Source organism: Malus sylvestris, chromosome 8, assembly GCF_916048215.2.
Source record: "Malus sylvestris chromosome 8, drMalSylv7.2, whole genome shotgun sequence".
Taxonomy (NCBI): Eukaryota; Viridiplantae; Streptophyta; class Magnoliopsida; order Rosales; family Rosaceae; genus Malus; species Malus sylvestris.
In genome coordinates this window covers 19,061,771-19,081,590 of record NC_062267.1, presented here as the reverse complement: position 1 = coordinate 19,081,590, position 19,820 = coordinate 19,061,771, and the positions used below count along the sequence as shown (strand labels likewise).

The 19,820-nt window shown below is 36.2% G+C and overlaps 1 protein-coding gene and 1 pseudogene across 1 annotated transcript; both read left to right on the top strand.

The window, feature by feature from the left end:
• The first annotated feature begins 363 nt into the window (after positions 1–363).
• On the top strand, positions 364–3,046 carry LOC126631781 (uncharacterized; annotated as a pseudogene).
• A 1,119-nt stretch (positions 3,047–4,165) lies between these two features.
• LOC126631779 (uncharacterized) lies at positions 4,166–6,169 on the top strand. Its single transcript, XM_050301915.1, has 3 exons — positions 4,166–4,865; positions 5,489–5,610; positions 5,828–6,169. The coding sequence occupies exons 1-3, from the start codon at positions 4,452–4,454 to the stop codon at positions 5,979–5,981; spliced, it is 690 nt and encodes a 229-aa protein (XP_050157872.1). The 5' UTR covers positions 4,166–4,451; the 3' UTR covers positions 5,982–6,169.
• The last annotated feature ends 13,651 nt before the right edge of the window (positions 6,170–19,820 follow it).

Sequence of the window (19,820 nt, the reverse complement as noted above, 5' to 3'; positions counted from 1 at the left end):
ATCTAGAAAGAAAACTATAAGAAAATAAATACAAAAAAGTTAACGTAAAATCAAATAGAAATTTACAAGACATCATTTTTATTTAAACCATGAGAAAATATGAATTTTATATTTCATTTGCAAATTTTCTATGCTAAGTGGCAAAGATTTTCGATGAAAATTGACTATCTTATAAAATATGGGTGGAAGACTTGGGTGTTAGAGAAGGAGTCTTGTCAAAATCAACTATAACTCCTAGGGATATGAATTAATATTGTAACTTGATTCTGATTGTATCTATATAGGATGAGATTCTTACTTGTACACCAAGCATAAACGTTATACAAATATAAGCTTTTGTATTATGAATCATTCATAATATCTTTATATACTAAAACCCAATCAGGTGGTACTGTGGATGACCAGTGGGCGGACTGTTTTGCCCCTCCGTTTTATATCGATTTCCCTTGCTGCTCCCCGCGTCCTCATCGTGCAACTTTTCGTTGGATTTTCTTCCTCCTATAGTGTTGTACACGTGTTGCTCATCGTGGAAGGGAAGAAACATGGAAAAGCGGGCTCTTCCATTTGCTTCCACAGATTTCTCGAGCTCTCTCTCAAGCTCCGAATCGCTGGCCTCTGCAAGAAGGTATTTGTCTCTCACCTTTTTTTTTTTTTCAATTCGAATTTTGTTTGAATGAATGTTGGATCTGTTGCCTTCGGGAAGAAATTTTAACCTAGAAAAGCTTGATTTTCAGGAAATCGCCAATTCGAAAGCTTGGGTTTCCTGGTGAGTTCTACGACATATTTGTTGAAATTTTTGTGATTTTAATTTTAAAAATCTGGGTTTTTTTGTTCAATGGTTTGCTCCATCTTATTAGCTTTCTCGCTAGAGATCTCTGCCATGGCTGCTCCACCAAACTGGCGTCCACTCTTTCGAACCAGGTACGACTTCTTTCGTTTTCTTTTGTTTCCGGGAAAATTTAGGGCTCGAAAATGTGTAAAATTGTAGAAGTTAAAGCCTGTCTCAATCTCTATGTTGGTCTATACACAATGAAATTGAATTTTGTGTTTCAGCATACCCTTACTGGAATTTTATGATTTGGGATAGTGGCGATTTGAAACCGTTAACTGGGATGAGAATTAGAGTGATTTGAAAACGGAGAGCAAGGAATTGCAGGTGGGTAGTGATAAATGATAATGGTGGGGATACTATGATGATAACACAAATTCACTATTTTGCACAGAATTTTGAAAGTTGATTTCTTTTCTTTTTTCATTTTGATTTTTGATTTTTGTATTTTTGTATTTTTGAACAGGTGGTGTTCTGGTTTTTCATTCCTTCTCATCACTTCTACAAGAAGTTAGTTTTCTTTTCTGCATTTAAAGAGTGTCTAAAGAAAAATTGTATGTGATTGATTTTCTGCTATAATGTTTTGAAATTCCTTATTTTACTTGAATGTATTAGTGCTTGCTTTTGCTTTCACCCAGGTATCAAATTTGGTTTTGTTTGTATGGTAACATGGATTGCTCAGGTTACGTAGGAGAGGATGGAGGTGAGAAATACAATTGGGAAAGATATGCTGAGAGGTTTACAAAACACCTTTGAAGCTGTCGGTGAGGATTATTCTGTTTAAAAGTAGGAATTTTTTAATTTTTCGTGGAATCGATGTTTTGTTTTTGACTGAGTTTATAAAGGATTGCTTGGACAAGTACAGGGTGTTTGGGATTGAAAGGTTGGGAAAGGCCACATATGGGTTCAGAGAGAATATGTTTTTTTTTAATCTCTATACGTGCAATTCCCTCTACATTAGAGGATATTTTCATATTATTTTGCACATAATTTTATTGAAGGGTTTGTGTATAAAGGTTTCATTAATGGGGATTTCTATGCAATGACTGCTTGGGATTGAAAGGTTGTTCCAGCGTTTATTTTAAACTTACTGCAATGACTGTTTGCAAATTTACAAAATTTGTGTTTAATTTCAGTAGCTTGAATGGAAGACGCAATTCCAACACCTATCAATTAGGTACAACCGTATAAAAAGGCAACAAAGATTAAAGTCCACGTGTGTAGAATGTGGAGATCGAGAATTTCAGGAACGACTGATAAAATTACAAGTCTGCACTGTATACTGGTTGACAAAAGGTGAGCAATCATTATGTAATGATTTTAATTAATAAACCATTAGTTTTGCCCATTGAAAATTGTCGGAATAAGTTATAGGTAAGGGTCACCAAATCATACTATTTTCGTTGCTATTTATTTCCTTGCTGAACATGATGAAGTGAATCTCTTCATTTGCATTCTTGCATTTAAATTTGCATGTCAATTTATGGTAAATAATATTCAATTTTCATTGTCTTAGATTCTACTGAGTTGCAGTTTTATCTCTATTTATAAAACCCATTTAGACTCACAATTTTTTTGTGTGGTAAAACATAAACTGAAACATTATGTATATCCAAGATTGAAGAAGAAATTTAAGTTAAATTAGATGGACATCCAATACTAGGGGTGATGTTGTCAGGGTTGTAACCATATCAGTAGTTGATTTTATAAATAAAGTGAAATACAGGACTAACCCAACATGTATCATAAAATAATGTAGAACTACTTTTTTCTCTCTCTCGGTACTCAACATATCATTCCTCACTTGGCCAAAAACGATAGATTATCCCTCATGATGTGCTTTCCATGTTTGAATATTTTGTTCATTCAGTGTCAAGTGTTTTCTTTTTGTGTATTAAGAATATCTCATGTACTCATTGTTTTTTCTTTCCTGTAGGTGGTACAATAGTTCTATCCGATGATGGTTGCTATTTTTCAAGATGCTATGGAATTTCAAGATTGAAAACTGCTGGCTTTCAATCTTTTAAAACAAATTACCTTTGTAAGGTATCAAAACTATAATTTTTCTATAGCAAATATTTTTTTTTCCTTCACTATGGTAATTTTGTTTAGATTAATTAATGTTACGCTGATACTAACTCAAATTTATACACTGCTATAAGATCAATTTGTAATCCCGCAGCAACGCGCGGGCATTACTAGCTAGTATTTTCTATATTAGGGGTTAGAGTGTCAATTGAAAGTAAATTTTTTTTGGTAAATAAATTCAGTGGAAGATAACAATGCATTACAAGATGGTTGTGGTGTCATGCCTAAAGATATATAATTGATGACTAATCATTGTGATTTTTTTACATGGGTACTATACCGTGTTTGATCTTCCAGACCTCACTTATGGTGACCTCGAATTTTTTACATAGGTACTTCCGTGTTTTCATGACATGAAACTTCGTTGATAATAATTGAAATTTACTTGTATTGATAGATTATAAACGAAATTAATATTGTCTACTATTTAAAATGTTTTGGTTGTCTACATTTTTTTAACCTTTTATGCTTTTAAATATCGCCCCTCCTCCCAACAATTTTTGTCTTTGCCACTGATCGTGCGGTCAGAAATCATTGTAATTTTTTTTTATTTAAAATTGAATATAAACAGTATCTAACGAAAATTAGTTGCATGATGCACGATGAATGAATGTGATTAGAGGATCCCAAGAATCATCTCTCAAATCCTTAATCATGGTAGAATTGGTTTTTCTTTAGTATGCACTAAGTGCCAACGCATATTTAACGGTAGATTTTTATCCAATTCTTTAAACTCGTTGGTCGAGGACTGCTGGATGAAATCCAAATCAAAGATGTGTCCGACACTTAATGCTTATAACTTATAAGTACTAAAAAATTTGTGCAATGAGATACAATATATTATGTTGCAAGTAAGTTTCCCGGTTTTAGTTAAAATATTGTAGAATGGTTATAAAAAGAAAATCTAGAAAAAATATCTGGATCTCTTCCTTCAAAATTCATGGATCAAATAATTTGAATCATTGAAATTGAATCAAACGGTTAAAAATTAATTTTTTTACTAATTTTTCTGTTTTTTTGTTGTTTGATCAAATTTCGAAAGCCTAAATTGCTTAATTAGCAGATTTTAGAAGAAGAGATCCGAAAAAGATCTCTTTCCGAAAATCGGATCCACTTCATTCATCATAACATACAGATCATGATAAGAGAGAAGAAAAATAGGGCAGGAGAATCTGAAAAATATTTTTCCGGAGAGATGGTACAAAGATCCTGCCTTTCATCATCAAATATCTAAAAGAAAACAAAACTCTGGTGATTGTTTTACATCTCTGCAGAGTAAAGTCACAACGAACCAGTCATCCCCGTGACACTTTACCTGCACAAACATAAAAAAATCATGTCTTTGCATCATCAGATTTTAACACCATTCCCCCCCCCCCCTCTCTCTCTCTCTCTCTCCACACACTCGTTTTCTCACATCATAATAACCCAGAAACTCTCAACCAACCGCACATACTCACACAACCTCTCTCTTTCTCTCTCTCCAAACTCTGACTTAGCATTTAAGCACATTTTGGCAAAAGGGTGAGAGAAAATGCCAAAACCAAGCGCATGTTTGAGGGAGTTAAGTGGAAGGGAGGCTTGGAAATCAAAATCAAGGAGGTGGGGTGGGGGTGGGGGTGGTGGTGGAAATAACAAGTCTTTCAGTGGCGGAGTTGGGCGGTCTGAGGGAAAAGGAGGAAGCTTTCAGCATATGGAAGGGCTTCAAAGCATGTATGGCAACAACAATGGTGGTGGCGGTGGTGGATTTGAAACGAGGAAGAGAGTGATGGTGGTGGTGGATGACTCATCACATTCCAAGCATGCCATGATGTGGGCCCTCACTCATGTTGCCAACACGGGTGATTTGCTTACTCTCCTCCACATCATCCCTTCTTGCCATGACTTTTCCTCCTCACCATGCCTTGCCAACTCCCTTAGCTCCCTCTGCAAGGCTTGCAAGCCTGAGGTACATTCCAGTCGTCTTTCTCGTAGTTCAGATTTTAAATTATATTAGAATATCGCTCGAATAACAGAAGTAAAAGAGAGCTAGCTAGATGGAAAAGCTAAATTGTTTTCTTAATATTTTGCTTCGTTTGATAGATCCTACTAGAAGAGGCTGAGAGTGTTTTCGTTGTGTTTGATAGATCCCAAGAGCTAGCTAGATGAAAAAGCTAAATTGTTTTCTTAATATTTTTGCTGATAGATCCTACTAGAAAAGTCTGAGAGTGTCTTCATTGTGTTTGATAGATCCCAATTTTCTGGTCCCCAACCTTTTAATTCTTTTTCCCTCCTTTTTCGTTGGTTTATTTAATTTTTGACTACTTATTTTTGTCTTTTCTATTCTTTAGAGGGAGACGGGTAAATGACTTTTTCCAGTGGCAATTTCACTCTCAAAATTATCCTTTTCTTTTTCTTTTCCGTGCGAGAAGGGAAGAGTGACGGACTTTTCAGTTGCTTTTGCCTTTATTTTTCCCAGAAAAAAAAAAAGAGAGGGGACACAGTTTCTGTTGTGTCACTCAACATTTATTTAGTCATGTGTTTATATTATTAATTATTTGTTTATTATTTTTGGGACAAAATAATATTTAGGTGGAAGTGGAAGCTCTTGTGATCCAAGGTCCAAGACTGGCCACAGTTATAAGCCAGGTCAAGAAGCTTGAGGTTTCAGTGCTAGTGCTTGGTCAGAAGAAGCCATCTCCCCTCATCAGCTGGTGGGTTCTATTTCACTAATCCCTTCTTGCAAAAAGCCGTATTAGTGCACGGTCTGGTTTGGATCGGTTTTACTCAAAAACTGATTACTGTATAACGTATCTCGGATTATTATTAGATTTTATCTAAAACCACCGAGTGAAACTGAATCAAACCAAACCATTGTCTTGCGGTTTGATTTTCGGAATTCCGAGAGATTGCTAATTTTGATATATGCAGCATATTTGGAAGCAGCAGCAGCAGAGAGTTGTTCGTGGAGCATTGCATAAACAATGCAGAGTGTTTGACAATTGGAGTGAGGAAGCAGAGCAAAGGAGTGAGTGGTTACCTTATCAACACCAGATGGCAGAAGGATTTCTGGCTCTTGGCTTAATAAGAAAGGATTAAGGATTAGTGCCTAATAAGTAATTAAGATTGTAGATTAGCTTTGTAATTATCTCCATCTAACTATTTACTAACTTGATCATCTTTCTCTCTCTATTAACTATTAAGTGAAATTAGGGTAAGAGTTGACGATGGTGTACTGAGACTTTTATCAAGTGCAATTGCATTCAATCTCTATTTCTGAGTTAACAGCAATCAAATTAATTATTTAAAAAGTTTTTTATCCAAATGAAACTACAAGCTTCTGGAAGGTAGACTTCGGCAGTGACGTCGTGTAGAGGTCGACAAGTTTGTTTGGGATCAGACTGCTTAACTTCAATCTTCTGATGCTCATGCTGATATAGACACAATATGCTTGGCGTTGACTTGTTGGGATGTATCATGATCTGGTCAATACATACGGCATTGTCTTCATGGATTGTTGTTGGGACTTAACGATGGATGAAAATTGCAGGGAGTTCGAACATGCTTAACAAGAGTTCTCGACCATATCTTTTACGTGATGAGATACAATGAGTCTTGAAATGATTCAAAGGTTTCACAACTAAAGGTCTATCTGGTTAACCACCAAGATATTGCGGTGTTCCTTAATGGTAAAGACATAACCATTCGGGAACGTACCTTGTGCGGTCAAACAAATAATCTGATTCAGCAAATCCCACAAAGTATGCATCATTCCGAAGATCAAGGGGGTGTGATATATTCTGAGATGCATAGGGATAGATAAGCCTAAATCCGTAGTAACGGAAAACTATCTTTAACACCAAATTTGGTAGTGGCTTGTAGGCGCAGTGCTGCTTTATGCCAAAAGATTATCAGCACATAAGATGTCTGATCTAGTGCATTAAGCTATGTACAACACACGCCAATTGTACTTAGATATTGTTGCCTCACATTCCAATATGGAATCTTATGCTCCATATCCTCCGTAAAGGTCTTATTTACATCTAGCGTACAGACAATCAGGGCATACTCGGACGTAACACCTTATGGGTCTAGTTTGACTGGTGGACTAAAATACCATTAGAACTAGTTCGAAAATTCAGGTCAAGGTAATGTCGAGTTTTCCCAAGATCATTCATCTTAAAATCCAACTTTAGGTGCGAGTTAGTTTTCTTAACTCTAGCAATTTCGGATTTTGTACATGCAAAGGCATATATCCCTAACTGATCAAATATTCACTTGAACATGTATACCACATCCGCCTGGATTGTTCTGCATCTACAAAGTTAAAACCTCTTGAGAACCGAGATGATGTTCTTGTGATCTAGAACTATTTGAATCAGTACATGTAAGTCATTTGAAAACTCCATGTAGGTTTCGTATCAGGATCCCAGAGATACTACAACCATGTTTGTAATGCTGCAATCAATCACATGGTTCATGAGAGAAACTTTGCGCCACAAGGCGTCATATTGCAATATTTCATTCATCTCATTTGTCATCAATTGATTCTTCTAGTTGACCAATCAGTTTTACGTAAACACTAATCAACAGAACGTGGTTCGTTATTGTTGCTTTTCATTTATGTCGGTAGTTACCATTTAAATGAAACATCATTTATGAAAATCTCATTCCAATTCCATATCTCATCCAAACTAGTATGTTGGATCAAGAACTTCAGGTCTCGGGAGTAATCCAGATTTAATCTCATGAGATGGAAATGATTGAGACAACAATCAAAGGGCATATTTGTTCGTGCCACGTTCCTCCACTTTTGGGAATGTGAATCCTCGAATCGAGAGATCTACCACCTTCTGGTGTAGGACAGATTGATTGGCTAGCCGCCAATGTACGAGGGTCGGCCACAGTAGTGGCGTTCCTGCTTTCGGGGACAAAGGTCCATCGTACATTTGGTACATTTATCTTTGCAGGCACATTTGCAGATGTTATATGTGATCTCGTCACTTTTACTAGATTAAGACATAGTGGGAGATTGATCATATATGATCGATTGGTCATACGTACCAAGTTCACTTATACTCTGACGATCTAGATTGGGATTGAGATGAGACATAATGGGAGATTGAGAACTTGGTACGTATGACCAATCGATCATGCAATCATTTGAAGGTGTTTAATGAATGCTTCTGTTGGGTCGTTCTGGGTATGAACATGGAGTACTGGATATTCAACTTCAAAACCCAACCGACATGCAATATCCATCGAAAGTATTCGATGTAAATTCTCTAACTTATCCAATCGAATAGATTTGATCTGATAATCAGGGTGGTGAGCCTTGAGCTTGTTTATCTAAGCCACTAGTGTGGAGAAGACAGCTTGTGGACAACAACCACACGTGTGACCAACCTGTAGAAGCATCAACCAACATCGTAAGGTATCTAAATGGTCCGCATGGTGGTTGAATCAATCCACAAATGTCCCATTGACTCTTTTGTAGAAAAATGGAGGGTGTTAAGGCATGATATGCTTCTAGGTATGATGTATTTACTTCTAGTAAGAGGATGCCTATAACAGCTCATCACAGATCATCCTAGATATCCCAAACATACATCTATAGCAAAAATTCCATCTCGGGCTTCTAATTGGTTATATAGTGGGCCTAAATGGGTGTAATCCACTCGTTAAGCGTTCTATCTTCTCTAGAATACGCTTCTGGCTATATTTGTAGGAAGTGCAATGTGGTAATATGCAAATGAATTTTACTCCATTTTCTACATTGGTTTCAATATGGTAATAATGCTCTTGAATATCCTTAAAGCTCAAAAAGTTGTTCTTCCAGAACGAAGTGAACTTCCTTTTATGGTAAAATTAGTACCATTGGACAATATAGGGCAGTACAATGCCCCACAATCAAGTTGGATAAGCCTGAAAGGTTGTCAGGGGATGATTAGGTATGAAGTTAGCATAGAACCAGACTGCTGACTTCCCCACAAAACATACCTAAGCATAAGTTAATTGTATTAGTCACATGTGGTAATTTTTGTTAATTAACTCTTATTCAAGAATAATTGTGACATCCAAACACCAATCTTAAATCCAAGAACAAAATAAATTATTCACCAAGTAAACCAAATATACAAGGGAGTTCGGCCAATACGGCCTTCCATGTCAAAATTCGCTCTCCAAATGTGTTAGGTGGAGCAAAATTAGTCTCACATATTGACTATGAGAATGGTACTCCTCAACAACATTGGTAAAGCACAGAAAATTGCATAATCAATGATTTATTATGTCAAAATGAAGTTAAATTCTACAGGGTTGAGGTTCCTGAATACTATCCCGTATTCTTGAAGTTTTTAGGTCTTAGGTGCCAAGGATCATGCTTCGGGCATGATACCACCTCTTGGCAGGCCCATATTCTACCATAGGTTGTAAAACAAACTTGTATGACAAAGAGAGAGACAGACCTAAACTTAGGTTCGGTAAGCTCCAGTTGAAACTGAAGGGGTCTGTTAGGTAGCTTCTCAGGCGAATTGTTGGGTACCTTTCTCTCACGAGTGTGGTAGTAATCAGATCCAAGAATTTGGTAAACTTCCACTCTCTATACTGCTACTTCATGAGCAATTTAGATATAGAAAGACGAGAAAGATTTTCTTTCAATTGAAATTCGATTGGATATAAACTTCAGAATTGTACCTATTCATGAACATAAAAAGGTTTCAATTATGTTTTTCTTTGGGCAAGAATTCATCTTTGCATGATTTGAAACGGTCCATAGCAAGTCAAAGAGCTATGAAGTCCTCGACAATGAGGTACTTCCATTTGATATGCTTCAGGCATAAGTCTTCGAATGAAGATCATGCCGGAGGCTTATTCAGCTCTTCCACACCATAATTGTCTATAATGATTTCGCAACGAGTCGTAGTCAAGCGGGGTGTCACGTTTTGTATCCACATAAAGTAGTTTCTTGTTCGAAAATTCCAAATCAATGAAATCAAACTTGTTATGGTTCGACATTACGCTGAATGGAAAAAACAAGAATGTGATTGGTGTTTTAGGAAATAAAATTTCCATAAACATCAAAGTTATAACATTCAGGGTCTAAGACATGGTTTGGTTTAAACAGATTTAGGCATGGAGAACTTTGGGTCTCAACATGAGTGTTGTGCGTTAAGAAACTTCAGGTTTCTATGACACTTTTCCGAAACTTCGGGTTCAGAAGCATAAACTTCAGGTTCATAATACCTACAAACAAACACAATATATACAAGACAAAAATATGTAACAAATAAATGCATGTAAGTTGTCAGGGCTTATGATATTGATTTAATTAATTATTGGTCTTCGGGCCAATGAGAAGAATTAGGAGAAAAATATAAACCCTATAAAGCCTAAAAACGTTTAGTCTATTAAAATTGGTGGCCCAAAATGGACCAAAGCCCACATGGTTTTTTTTTTTTTTTGTAAAAAAAATGAATCGTAAAAGTTAGGAGGTTCAAGCCCAAAAAATTAAGTAGGAAAGGCCAAACTCATGTGCACAGATATGGGCTTGCAAACGTAGGCCCAGATGGCAAGGCCCAAACAAGGTGTTCTCTTGTGTATCATGGATGCACCAGCATAAAGGATGGGATCCAGTGTGCTGTAGTGTAAGGAATCTTCAACAACCATGTGGACTGGGTTCCCCCGTGGACATGGGAACACCATAGCCCAATTAGGTTGGTGTCGTGTGGGCTGAGCGAGGGGCAGCGGGCCGCGAGTGCAAGCCCTACTACAAGCCGAGGTGATCCAAGCCCAAATGGCCTTAAGTTTGGTACAATAAAAAATCCCAGCCATGCTGGGTGGGTTCACTAGGGAAAAAAACCAAAGCTGGCGTTTTTGGCAACAGAGTCTGTGTCGGGAAACCTCAAGAGTGAGGTGTGATGCATGGTGGTTCATCGAAGAACCAGTCTCAACGACGGAGGAGAATCCTCGACGTCAGGAAAAGGTAGAACCGAGGGGATTCGATCTGGGAAACTTTTGATTTTGATGAATTTCAACAGGAAATTCAAGGGACATCGTTGAAGATGACGGTGCAAACCCCAAAGGGGGCACGACTGCAGGTCATGATATCCAGAAAAAGAACGACAAAGTCGTGGGCTTGGCTTCCGGTGAGGCTAGGTTTTCTGGGTTAGGGATGACGCCAAACGACGTCATTTTCTTGGGTTCTTAGCGTAGCAAAGTTGTGCTCCAGTGCATCATAGCTCCATGTCTCGCATAGCAGTGTGGCTCAAAGCATGCAGCTTGCTGGTTAAGGTCTCGAATCAATTATATGCATGTATAGTTTAATGTTGATCTATATATAATTTCATGCAATATCAATTCACATAATTTAAAATTATAAGTATAATGCATACACAATTTATGTAGACTCTAAAATTCAAAAAACGTAAAGTTAGGTCATGCATTATGGTGAATGTTTATGCTATCAAGGCTGCAAAAATATCGAGATAAAAACTGTTGTTTTTGAAGAACCTGATTGCGTGATGACATTGGTAAATTGGTTTGATGCAGAAAGTTCTTTCTTCAATTTTGGCTTTCCGTCTTCAAAGCTTGTTTCATGTTCCACACAAGAAAATAAATTGAATCAATAAAAGCATATGAATTCAATAAAATCAAAATTTAATCAATTAAAAATAATTGAAATGTAATAGTCCCCTTATTGAAGACGAATAAATTCTCTTTAGCACATCGTGAAGAGCGTGATGATAACGTGTTGTGGTCTATATTTAACTGAGGGGGGCGGCATGGAGAGAAAGAGGGTGGAGAATAGACTTGAGGAATTGTCTATTAATTTCCCAGTCATTGTGCCTTTATTAATAGTAATAAGGAGAAGAGAAATTTGCTCTCCAAGTAATACAAAGTCTATTAGAAAAGATCTTCTAGGTCCCAAAGGATGTCTAATCTATCTTTACTTAGGATTTACACAATTACAAAACGTATCAGAACATATGTCACATCACATAGATCAATTTAATGGTGCATTTTTTTCTTCCCAAATTTTGATAGAAGCGTATTTATGCGACTTAGTTAACTTGTTTTCTTGCATTTTCATAGCTAGTTTCTACTTATTATAGTGTTTTAAGCTATTTTCGTGTGTTTGTAGGTCCAAATGACAAAGTTGGCAAGAAAGTGCAATTTTGAGCATTTTGGAACAGTTTTGGGCCAAGAAGGGATAGCATGCGTGGGGAGCACTTTGGATGGACATTTTTGAAGTTTAAAAGACTAGGAATATGCTGAAAAGATGAAGAAAATAAATTCAAGACAAAGAAGATAAGGAATCAGCTAAAAAGAAGGAATATTATCTAAAACCTTAGCCAACCTTATCTTATCCAAAATAACCTTATCTTATCCTATCCTATCATATCCTAATCTTATCCTACCTTAATTCCAGCTGCAAGGGGGACTCCTTATCACATTAGAATACCTAATATCTGATTCTAGAAGCCCTAAAACAATGCAAATAACCTGATCTGTTTTTCCCTTAGAAATCTGACGAATTTAATCCCTTCTCTTCTAGAAACCTGCCGTGTATCCTACTCCCTTTCATCCTAGGATTGTGCAATCCTTTTTCCTTCAGAAATTGTGCAAACCCTAGGCCTATAAATACATATTTATCACCATAATTTCGTGGACCACACTTATAAGAGCCATAAAACTCAGAAAATCCCCATTGTGCCGCAGCTTTGCAAAGAGAAAGGGAAGGAGCCACCTAGAGCCGTGCTTGCCATTCAAGACGTTGGATTGTTGGAGCGTTTCTAGGTGTATTCTATCTTTTGTTTTCAATGTTTAAATTTAATTGTCATTGTTTAATTGCGAACATGAGAAACTAATTTCGTTTTAGTTAGAGGAGAATTAAAAGCCATGAACATATATGTGATATGAATTGATTACATCCAGTTATGATTTTATAAATCATGAATGCAATTCACTTATCTGTTTGATTGATAACTTATTCTTGTGTGTTGATTAAGGGTGCACACTTAGTTTGCATGCATGAATTTGATGCTAGGATATAAGGGAATTTTACCTAATCGTTATGAACAATTCACAAGTAGTAAAAGTCACTAGTCATAATTGTGTTAAGTAAATTCCTGACAGGAGTATCATGCAGTTCATAGTTACGAATACATTGTCAATGCATATGATTTTCATAGAACGTAATGATCTTTGATATGTATCTCTATTATGCAGCTCATATAGGGAACTTGATAAGAATAATTTGGTTGCATTGCTGAGTCCATTTCAATGAATTTAGGAAAATCTGAAAGTTAATTTGTGTTTCTCACGATTAATTTGGGGCATTGTCATTCATTGTTTCTAGGAAGAATAACTGAAAATCGATTTGTATGCATATGTGTCATATGTGGAGAATGACCCTCTAACTAGCCATTCACCCTTTTAAATCACCAATTTCATCCAAAGTATTTAGAGTCTTTAAATTTGTTTAGTTCTAGTCTTAAATTCGTCAAAAACAAACCCCATTTTCTATTTAGTGTTTTTAGGTCAGAATCTGTCCAAACTAGGTTCTTTTTAGTGTTTTGAGTCTTTCTAGTTCAATTTTCGTCCAAATTACATTATAGTTCTTGTTTTGAGTCAATTTAATTTAGTTTGTGTGTTTTGAGTCAGTTTAGCATTGTTTTGAGTTGTTTGACTAGTTTCAGTTTTTAAGTCTAGTTTTCAGTTTTAGAGTCTAGTTTTGTGTTTTTGAGTTTCTTTTGCGTTGATTATCATCCCTAGTTAATCCTCAGCCTAGAACGATCCCTACTTATCTATACTACATCTATCTTAATAGGGTTTAATTTGTGTGATAGTTTATATCACATCAAATTTTCCCTTATATTTGCCGTAGGACTCTTCACTTTCTTCCCTTTCCCACTTCTGTTTCTTGCTTTTATTCAAAAAAATAAAAATAAAAAGTTTGCACCCCATAAAAAAACCTTATCCAACTCTTATCATGGGAAGCAACCAAAAACCTCTAAGTTTTATTTTTATTTTTATTCTTTATCAATAGTTGATTTGATCGCATATTAGGGTTAATTCTTTCTTTCTTTCTTTCTTATAATTGGGGGGTTTTTGGGTTCAAGTGAGGAAGTAATGTTCTATTTTAATTTAGATAGGTTCTCTGTAAAAATTTGAAATCCACTCAAAGAGTTAAGCGTACAAATAGATTGTGAAAAAATCAACTCGATAATAGTCTGCATATTTATATTTAGAGAGAGAGGAGAGAGAAGAAGTTGGCAGAGAATTTGTGGGAAGAAGATGGCAGAGAAAAAATGGGAAGAAAAATGAGAGAGAGAAAAAGAAGAAGAAAAAAATTGAACCATTAAATTTGATCTGATCTCATGGTGTATATTAATTAGTAAAAAATATAATTATTAGAATGTTAAATATAAGAGAATGAAAAAAGATTATATTTAAGACTTGCCACATGGCAAGTTTTGAGAGGATTGTAGTGCCACTCAACAAAATATAGTGGCAAACCAAGCCCTACACAAGTTTTCTCATGCTACGGAGACTAAATCTTTAAATTAAATTTGCAAATCAAATGAAGAATTATTACGTAAGTATTGATTAACATGTTTATTTTTTATTGACGTTTGCAAATTTTATTTAAAAACTTGATCTCTTTACCAATACCTATCAAACAAATGTCCTTTGGCAAAAGGCAACTTCACATTAGAAACTTAAATAAGCTGTTGAGGACTTCATAAGGCTTGTTAATTATTGACCTTGAAACTTAAAACTAACATCGAGTCTCATTTTGCCCACCCGAACCCAAAAATAGTCACTTAAACCACATTAGTGTCTCATGTTGCTTTTCTACTGTGGGGATTGAGGGCTTAAGTGGCAATTTTCACTTCCAGGAGGGCCAAGCAAGATTCGATGTTGGTTAGACACAAATTGGAAGTCTTACGGTTCCATATGATAATTAATTTCGCACTCTTAAATTTCCTCTTTCACTGTCTTTTTTTTTTTTTTTAAATGTCAAACTAGAAACTTTCATTAAATAAAAAACTATTACATGAAATTGAAAGCTCAGAGGCAATCCAAATACAAGCATGGTCCCAAAAAAAAAAAAGACAACATAGATGCCAAAAGGGAGCAAACCTACAACAACAAAAACCGTAGATTTGGAAGATTGATGCCTCCACAACAGCAGCTGCACTGCCATCGCAATCCGCCACTACCACCACCACCAAAAGGAAAACCCACGAACAAGTTGGATGAACGGAAAATAGGGGTGAGCGAGCCATCCACACAAAAAGCGCTTCCATAATCCTACCAATTAGTGCTAAAACACTTCAACAACCATCCAACACAAAAGTGCGCCGCCGACGAGAGACACGCAATTGGCCAAGTAGTCTAGGTCGGCGGTGGAAGGCTGATGACGGGGAGAAGCAACAGAGGAAGAAATGGGCATAAAAGCCCAAATTTGAGACAAGCTCAAGGAAACTAGAAATTAAAAGGGTTACCAAAAACAATGAAGAGAAATCAACCATGAAAACTGATGAAAGAGGACCAAAAAATATGGGAGGGAAGAGAGAGAGGATGGGAAAGGGTAAGGTGGGGGAGGAGGGAGACCAGATGGAAAGGAAGGAAGAGGATTTGAGAGAGGGGTAAAGGGATAAAAAGGAGAAGGAAAATGAGGAAGAGCAAATTGCCTGCCGACCCCAACCAGAGAGAAGGAAGTTAGTTTTTTGTTAACCCTAAAAACTATTTAGCCTACATGGGCTGGGGTGCGCAGGCCAAATAGCTAATGAGCTAACTACTTCTTTCGATTGAACGCAGGGAGTGCCAACTCATCGACTGTTCTTGGTCGATGAGTGATGACGGTGGTGATGGTGTCGAACGCACTGCTGACTTATGTATCTAGCGATTGTGGTCGAGGAAGGAACTCGTCTCAGCCTCTGGGTTCTAAAGTCTAAAGACAATACTGCTAGTCACTTCGAAGTTCACGAATCACCTCCACTAGGCTCGGCCGCTTCAATTATATTTGTGCAAATATAAATGAGTTGATTCGGTATCAAACTGTAAGAACACAAATACTCAAAGGAGATAAGTGTCTTGATTGTAAATGTTAGTTCGTGTGAGAGGCTATTTTTTATATCGTCGTCATGAGCTTCTAAAATTAAGGTATAAATAAAATTACATTCTTCATCATTAATAAATAAAATTACATTCTTCATCATTAATATTAAAGTATAAGGAATAAGAAAATAAGTCAACAAAGATTATTTCCAATGATCATTTTATGTGTCTACAATATAGATGAGTAACTTTTTCTTTCTCTTCCTTCACACAAAAAGGAAAAGCAAACCAGCAATTCAAGCAGGCAAACATACAGTAGCGAAACATAAACAAGTCATATAATAAATGAGCAATTGCATCGTTTTCTTATTTTTCTGCTTCTTATTTTTCCGCTTCTTATTTTTCCGATGCATCTTCGTTTTCTTCCCTGCCTTTGTTAATTGTGGTGTTTCAGGTTCTAAATCACTTAGGAATAATCCATCAAGAGAAATCCTAACCTCAATCGAGCAATACTTGATGTCTGAAGTGTCTAAGCACGAGGCTTTGACAATGCAATTTTCTGAGCAAAATTCTTGTAGATTTGGTGGAAGAGAATGTTCCAAATTTTCCAGCTGCCTGAAAGTGATCTCATTTTTTAATAATCTCTTGCTAAATTAAATTGGTGAAGACGTATATACATTAATTTGTTGAAAGTTAAACTTGAATTGGAATGAATGTCAAAAACATGCAACCCACTCATAGCTAGTAACTATTATCAAAGGTAAAAGGAATTTGACAAAAGTTTGTAAAAAACTGCAAAGAAAAAGGCGTGCAGATACCAGCTTGAACCCAAGACCTCATTGTTACCAGTACACAACTGAAATTGGGTACTAGGCGGAATCGTCTGCAAATAAAAATTTAACTTTGCACAGTAGACTAGTCAAATGAGCTAGTCAACTAGTTACAAGTTAGTCAGTGATAAAAAATGCAGGTGTAGGAGCAAAGCCAAACTGACCAATATGTTCAACTAATAAGAAACTGCCCAGATTAGTGTCACGACAATAATCCCTAAGCTTGAACACATTTATGTATCAGTTCATTATGTAAACAGCAATGACAAAGCAATTATGAATTAAAGCATGCTGGATTACTAGTCAAGCTTACCAGTCAACTAAGTACAGATTCGTATTAGTTAAACAAACGCAAATCTATGAATCAAACTTAGTTTAGTACAAGTTATTCTAGTCAACAACAATTCAGTTCATTGCTCATCATATGCATTGTAAACTTTGAAATCAAATGTACTGACTAGTCAAACGTACTAGTCAACAGAGTACAGATTGTTAAGTGCCCACAAGCATATAAACCAAGCAAACTTATAAAGCTAAAATAAGACAGTGTGATCTTCAGTTATGTTTTAGCCTTAATTCTCGAGTTATGTTTACTTGGTTAACAACGTGTTAATACTAGCAAACCCTACAACGTTTATCTCTAGCAATGGTTATTTGGTCATAAAGAATGCTATGTATAGCATTGAACACAAGGAAGTTTTTGGTCTGAAAAAACCCACCTCTGAGTTAAAAAACCAGGGACTCTCCACTGAGTCCAATCCACTAGTATAATCAAGGTTCATACAAAGACCACACAAGCTCAATTCCTAGATCCTTATCTACGGAGCAGTTTTACCTTTGTGCAACTTTGCCTTACACGAGATGGATTCCTTTGGTCTTCACGAAGTAGCAGCTCCTCCTGAGCTCTTTACCTTGTAGCACCGAAATAGTGTTGTCTCCAGTCTTCACAAGATGGTAGCTCCTCCTGAACTTTTCACCTTGTGTCACTGAGACCAACACACAAACTATGCATATGATATGGCAATGATATGCAAATTTGGATTCGAGGTCTAGTCAATTTCACCAGTCAAGCACTTGAAAGATGAAATTGACAAGAATCCAAAAACCAGGTTAGTTCACAGATTTGAAACTTGGAAAAACTTGACCTAAAACAAAAATCAAAATCACAAAAACAATGTTACCTAATATGCAATGATGTGGGTATTTAGTGCATGAGTGTGATTTTGTGGCTAGGGTTTTCAAGTAAGAACACAAGAGGTAGCTCAAAGCTAAAATCAACTCTTTTCTAAAAATATAAAACTCCTAGTCAAAACAAATGAGCATATAAAACGAATTTAATCAAGCAAATTCAAAGATAGGTTTAGAAATATTCAATGAAGAATATTACCCATAAAATATGCTTGATGTTCCTAGGAGATCTAAGATGGAGATGAAAATAAAACTCTCAAAAACTTTTCCAATCTCAAACCCCAAAAACCAATTGAACCCTAGCATGGCCTTTATAAAGAGGGCTGAGTTTCAGACAAGAAATGGGACAAGAAAAGACATGTGTCATGTGCAAAAGCAATTTAGAAAGATCTAGGGTGAAAATCCATTTTTTTGGAAAAAGTTGTCAGATGACCCATGTGGGTTGTCTTAAAGTGTGTGCCCAGCTCATGTGAAAGCAGTAAGAAGTTTTGACTAGACAGACCCACTAGACATAATGAATTGGAAACAATGGCATGAAATACATATGAATGAACAAACCTTTGATGATAAAAGTTAAGCTCTTGAAATGATATTTCCAGTAGCATGATCCCAAAGTAGCATTTAAATCCTAAATCTAAATAGGGCATGTGTGGTACAATTTACAACCTTTGACAAGGGAAGCCAAATAATAAATCTAGACTTCACAACAACGAACCCAGCTCCTCTAAATATACTTCTTGATGATTCAACCAAACATTGTTTAATTTATACGCTTATGGAAACATGTATGAATACACTACCCTCATAATTTTTTTGTGCCCCCGATTTTTTGAGGCCCCGACAGTCGCCCAACTAGCACTAGGCCAAGGCTAGCCATGTTTCCAATGTAGAACTTTCGACTTCTTCTTGAGCAAAAATTGATCAAATTGACGAATTTTGGAATGATTCTAATTGGAGGATGTTCGTGAGTCTCTTAGCTTGTTTGTGTCAAAGTTTCAAATTTTTCTACCAAACGGATACTTTATGGCAATGAAATAAAGGAACAGTGCGTAGTGCTATCAAAGTGACGTTTTGGGCTTATTTGGGCTTTTTGGCGTCCAAGATGGTATCTTTTGGTGATGGGCCCTTTTGGAGCTATGTTCAGGAATCTCAAACTTTATAAAGAGTCATCTTGGGCCCGATTTGAAGGTGTTTTGGTCAAGAAATGTGGGATTCTTTGTGGCTACCCTCATAATTGCTTAGATATTATGCATGCATACTTTGAATTATTAATCACTGTGTTTAAACAATTTTTATGTCTTAATGGTTAGCTACCATTAGGATGTTTAGTTAGATAAGTAATCGATGCAATTTCTGTTAGAATGTCACCTTGAAATTGAGAAATGCTTCTTGTGGTTAATAATTGTTGGTTCATTTAGGGCAAATGTCACGTCTTAAGGGTTGTATGGTTTTTCAAAGGATTTTCACAAAACTTAATGAGTCTTACATGTTTACATTTGATCTGAATATCACAGACGAATTGCATGTTAAATATACAAAAAGATATGCATAAGGATATATTGTCTTTGCAAACAAAAGATATGCAAAAGGGATGTGATATCCACACACCCATTTTTACTTCTCACACATCCTTCTAATTTTCGGTCGTAAGATTTGATGAATTGAAGAAGATCAACGGATATAAATTAACAAAGGTGTGTGAGAAGTAAAAAGGGGTGTGGATAGCACACCCCTATGCAAAAACCCAGCTCACGCTAATAGTCAAATGAAGAGGAGGGTAATGTCCACACCCCTATGCAAAAACCCAGCTCACGCTAATAGTCAAATGAAGAGGAGGG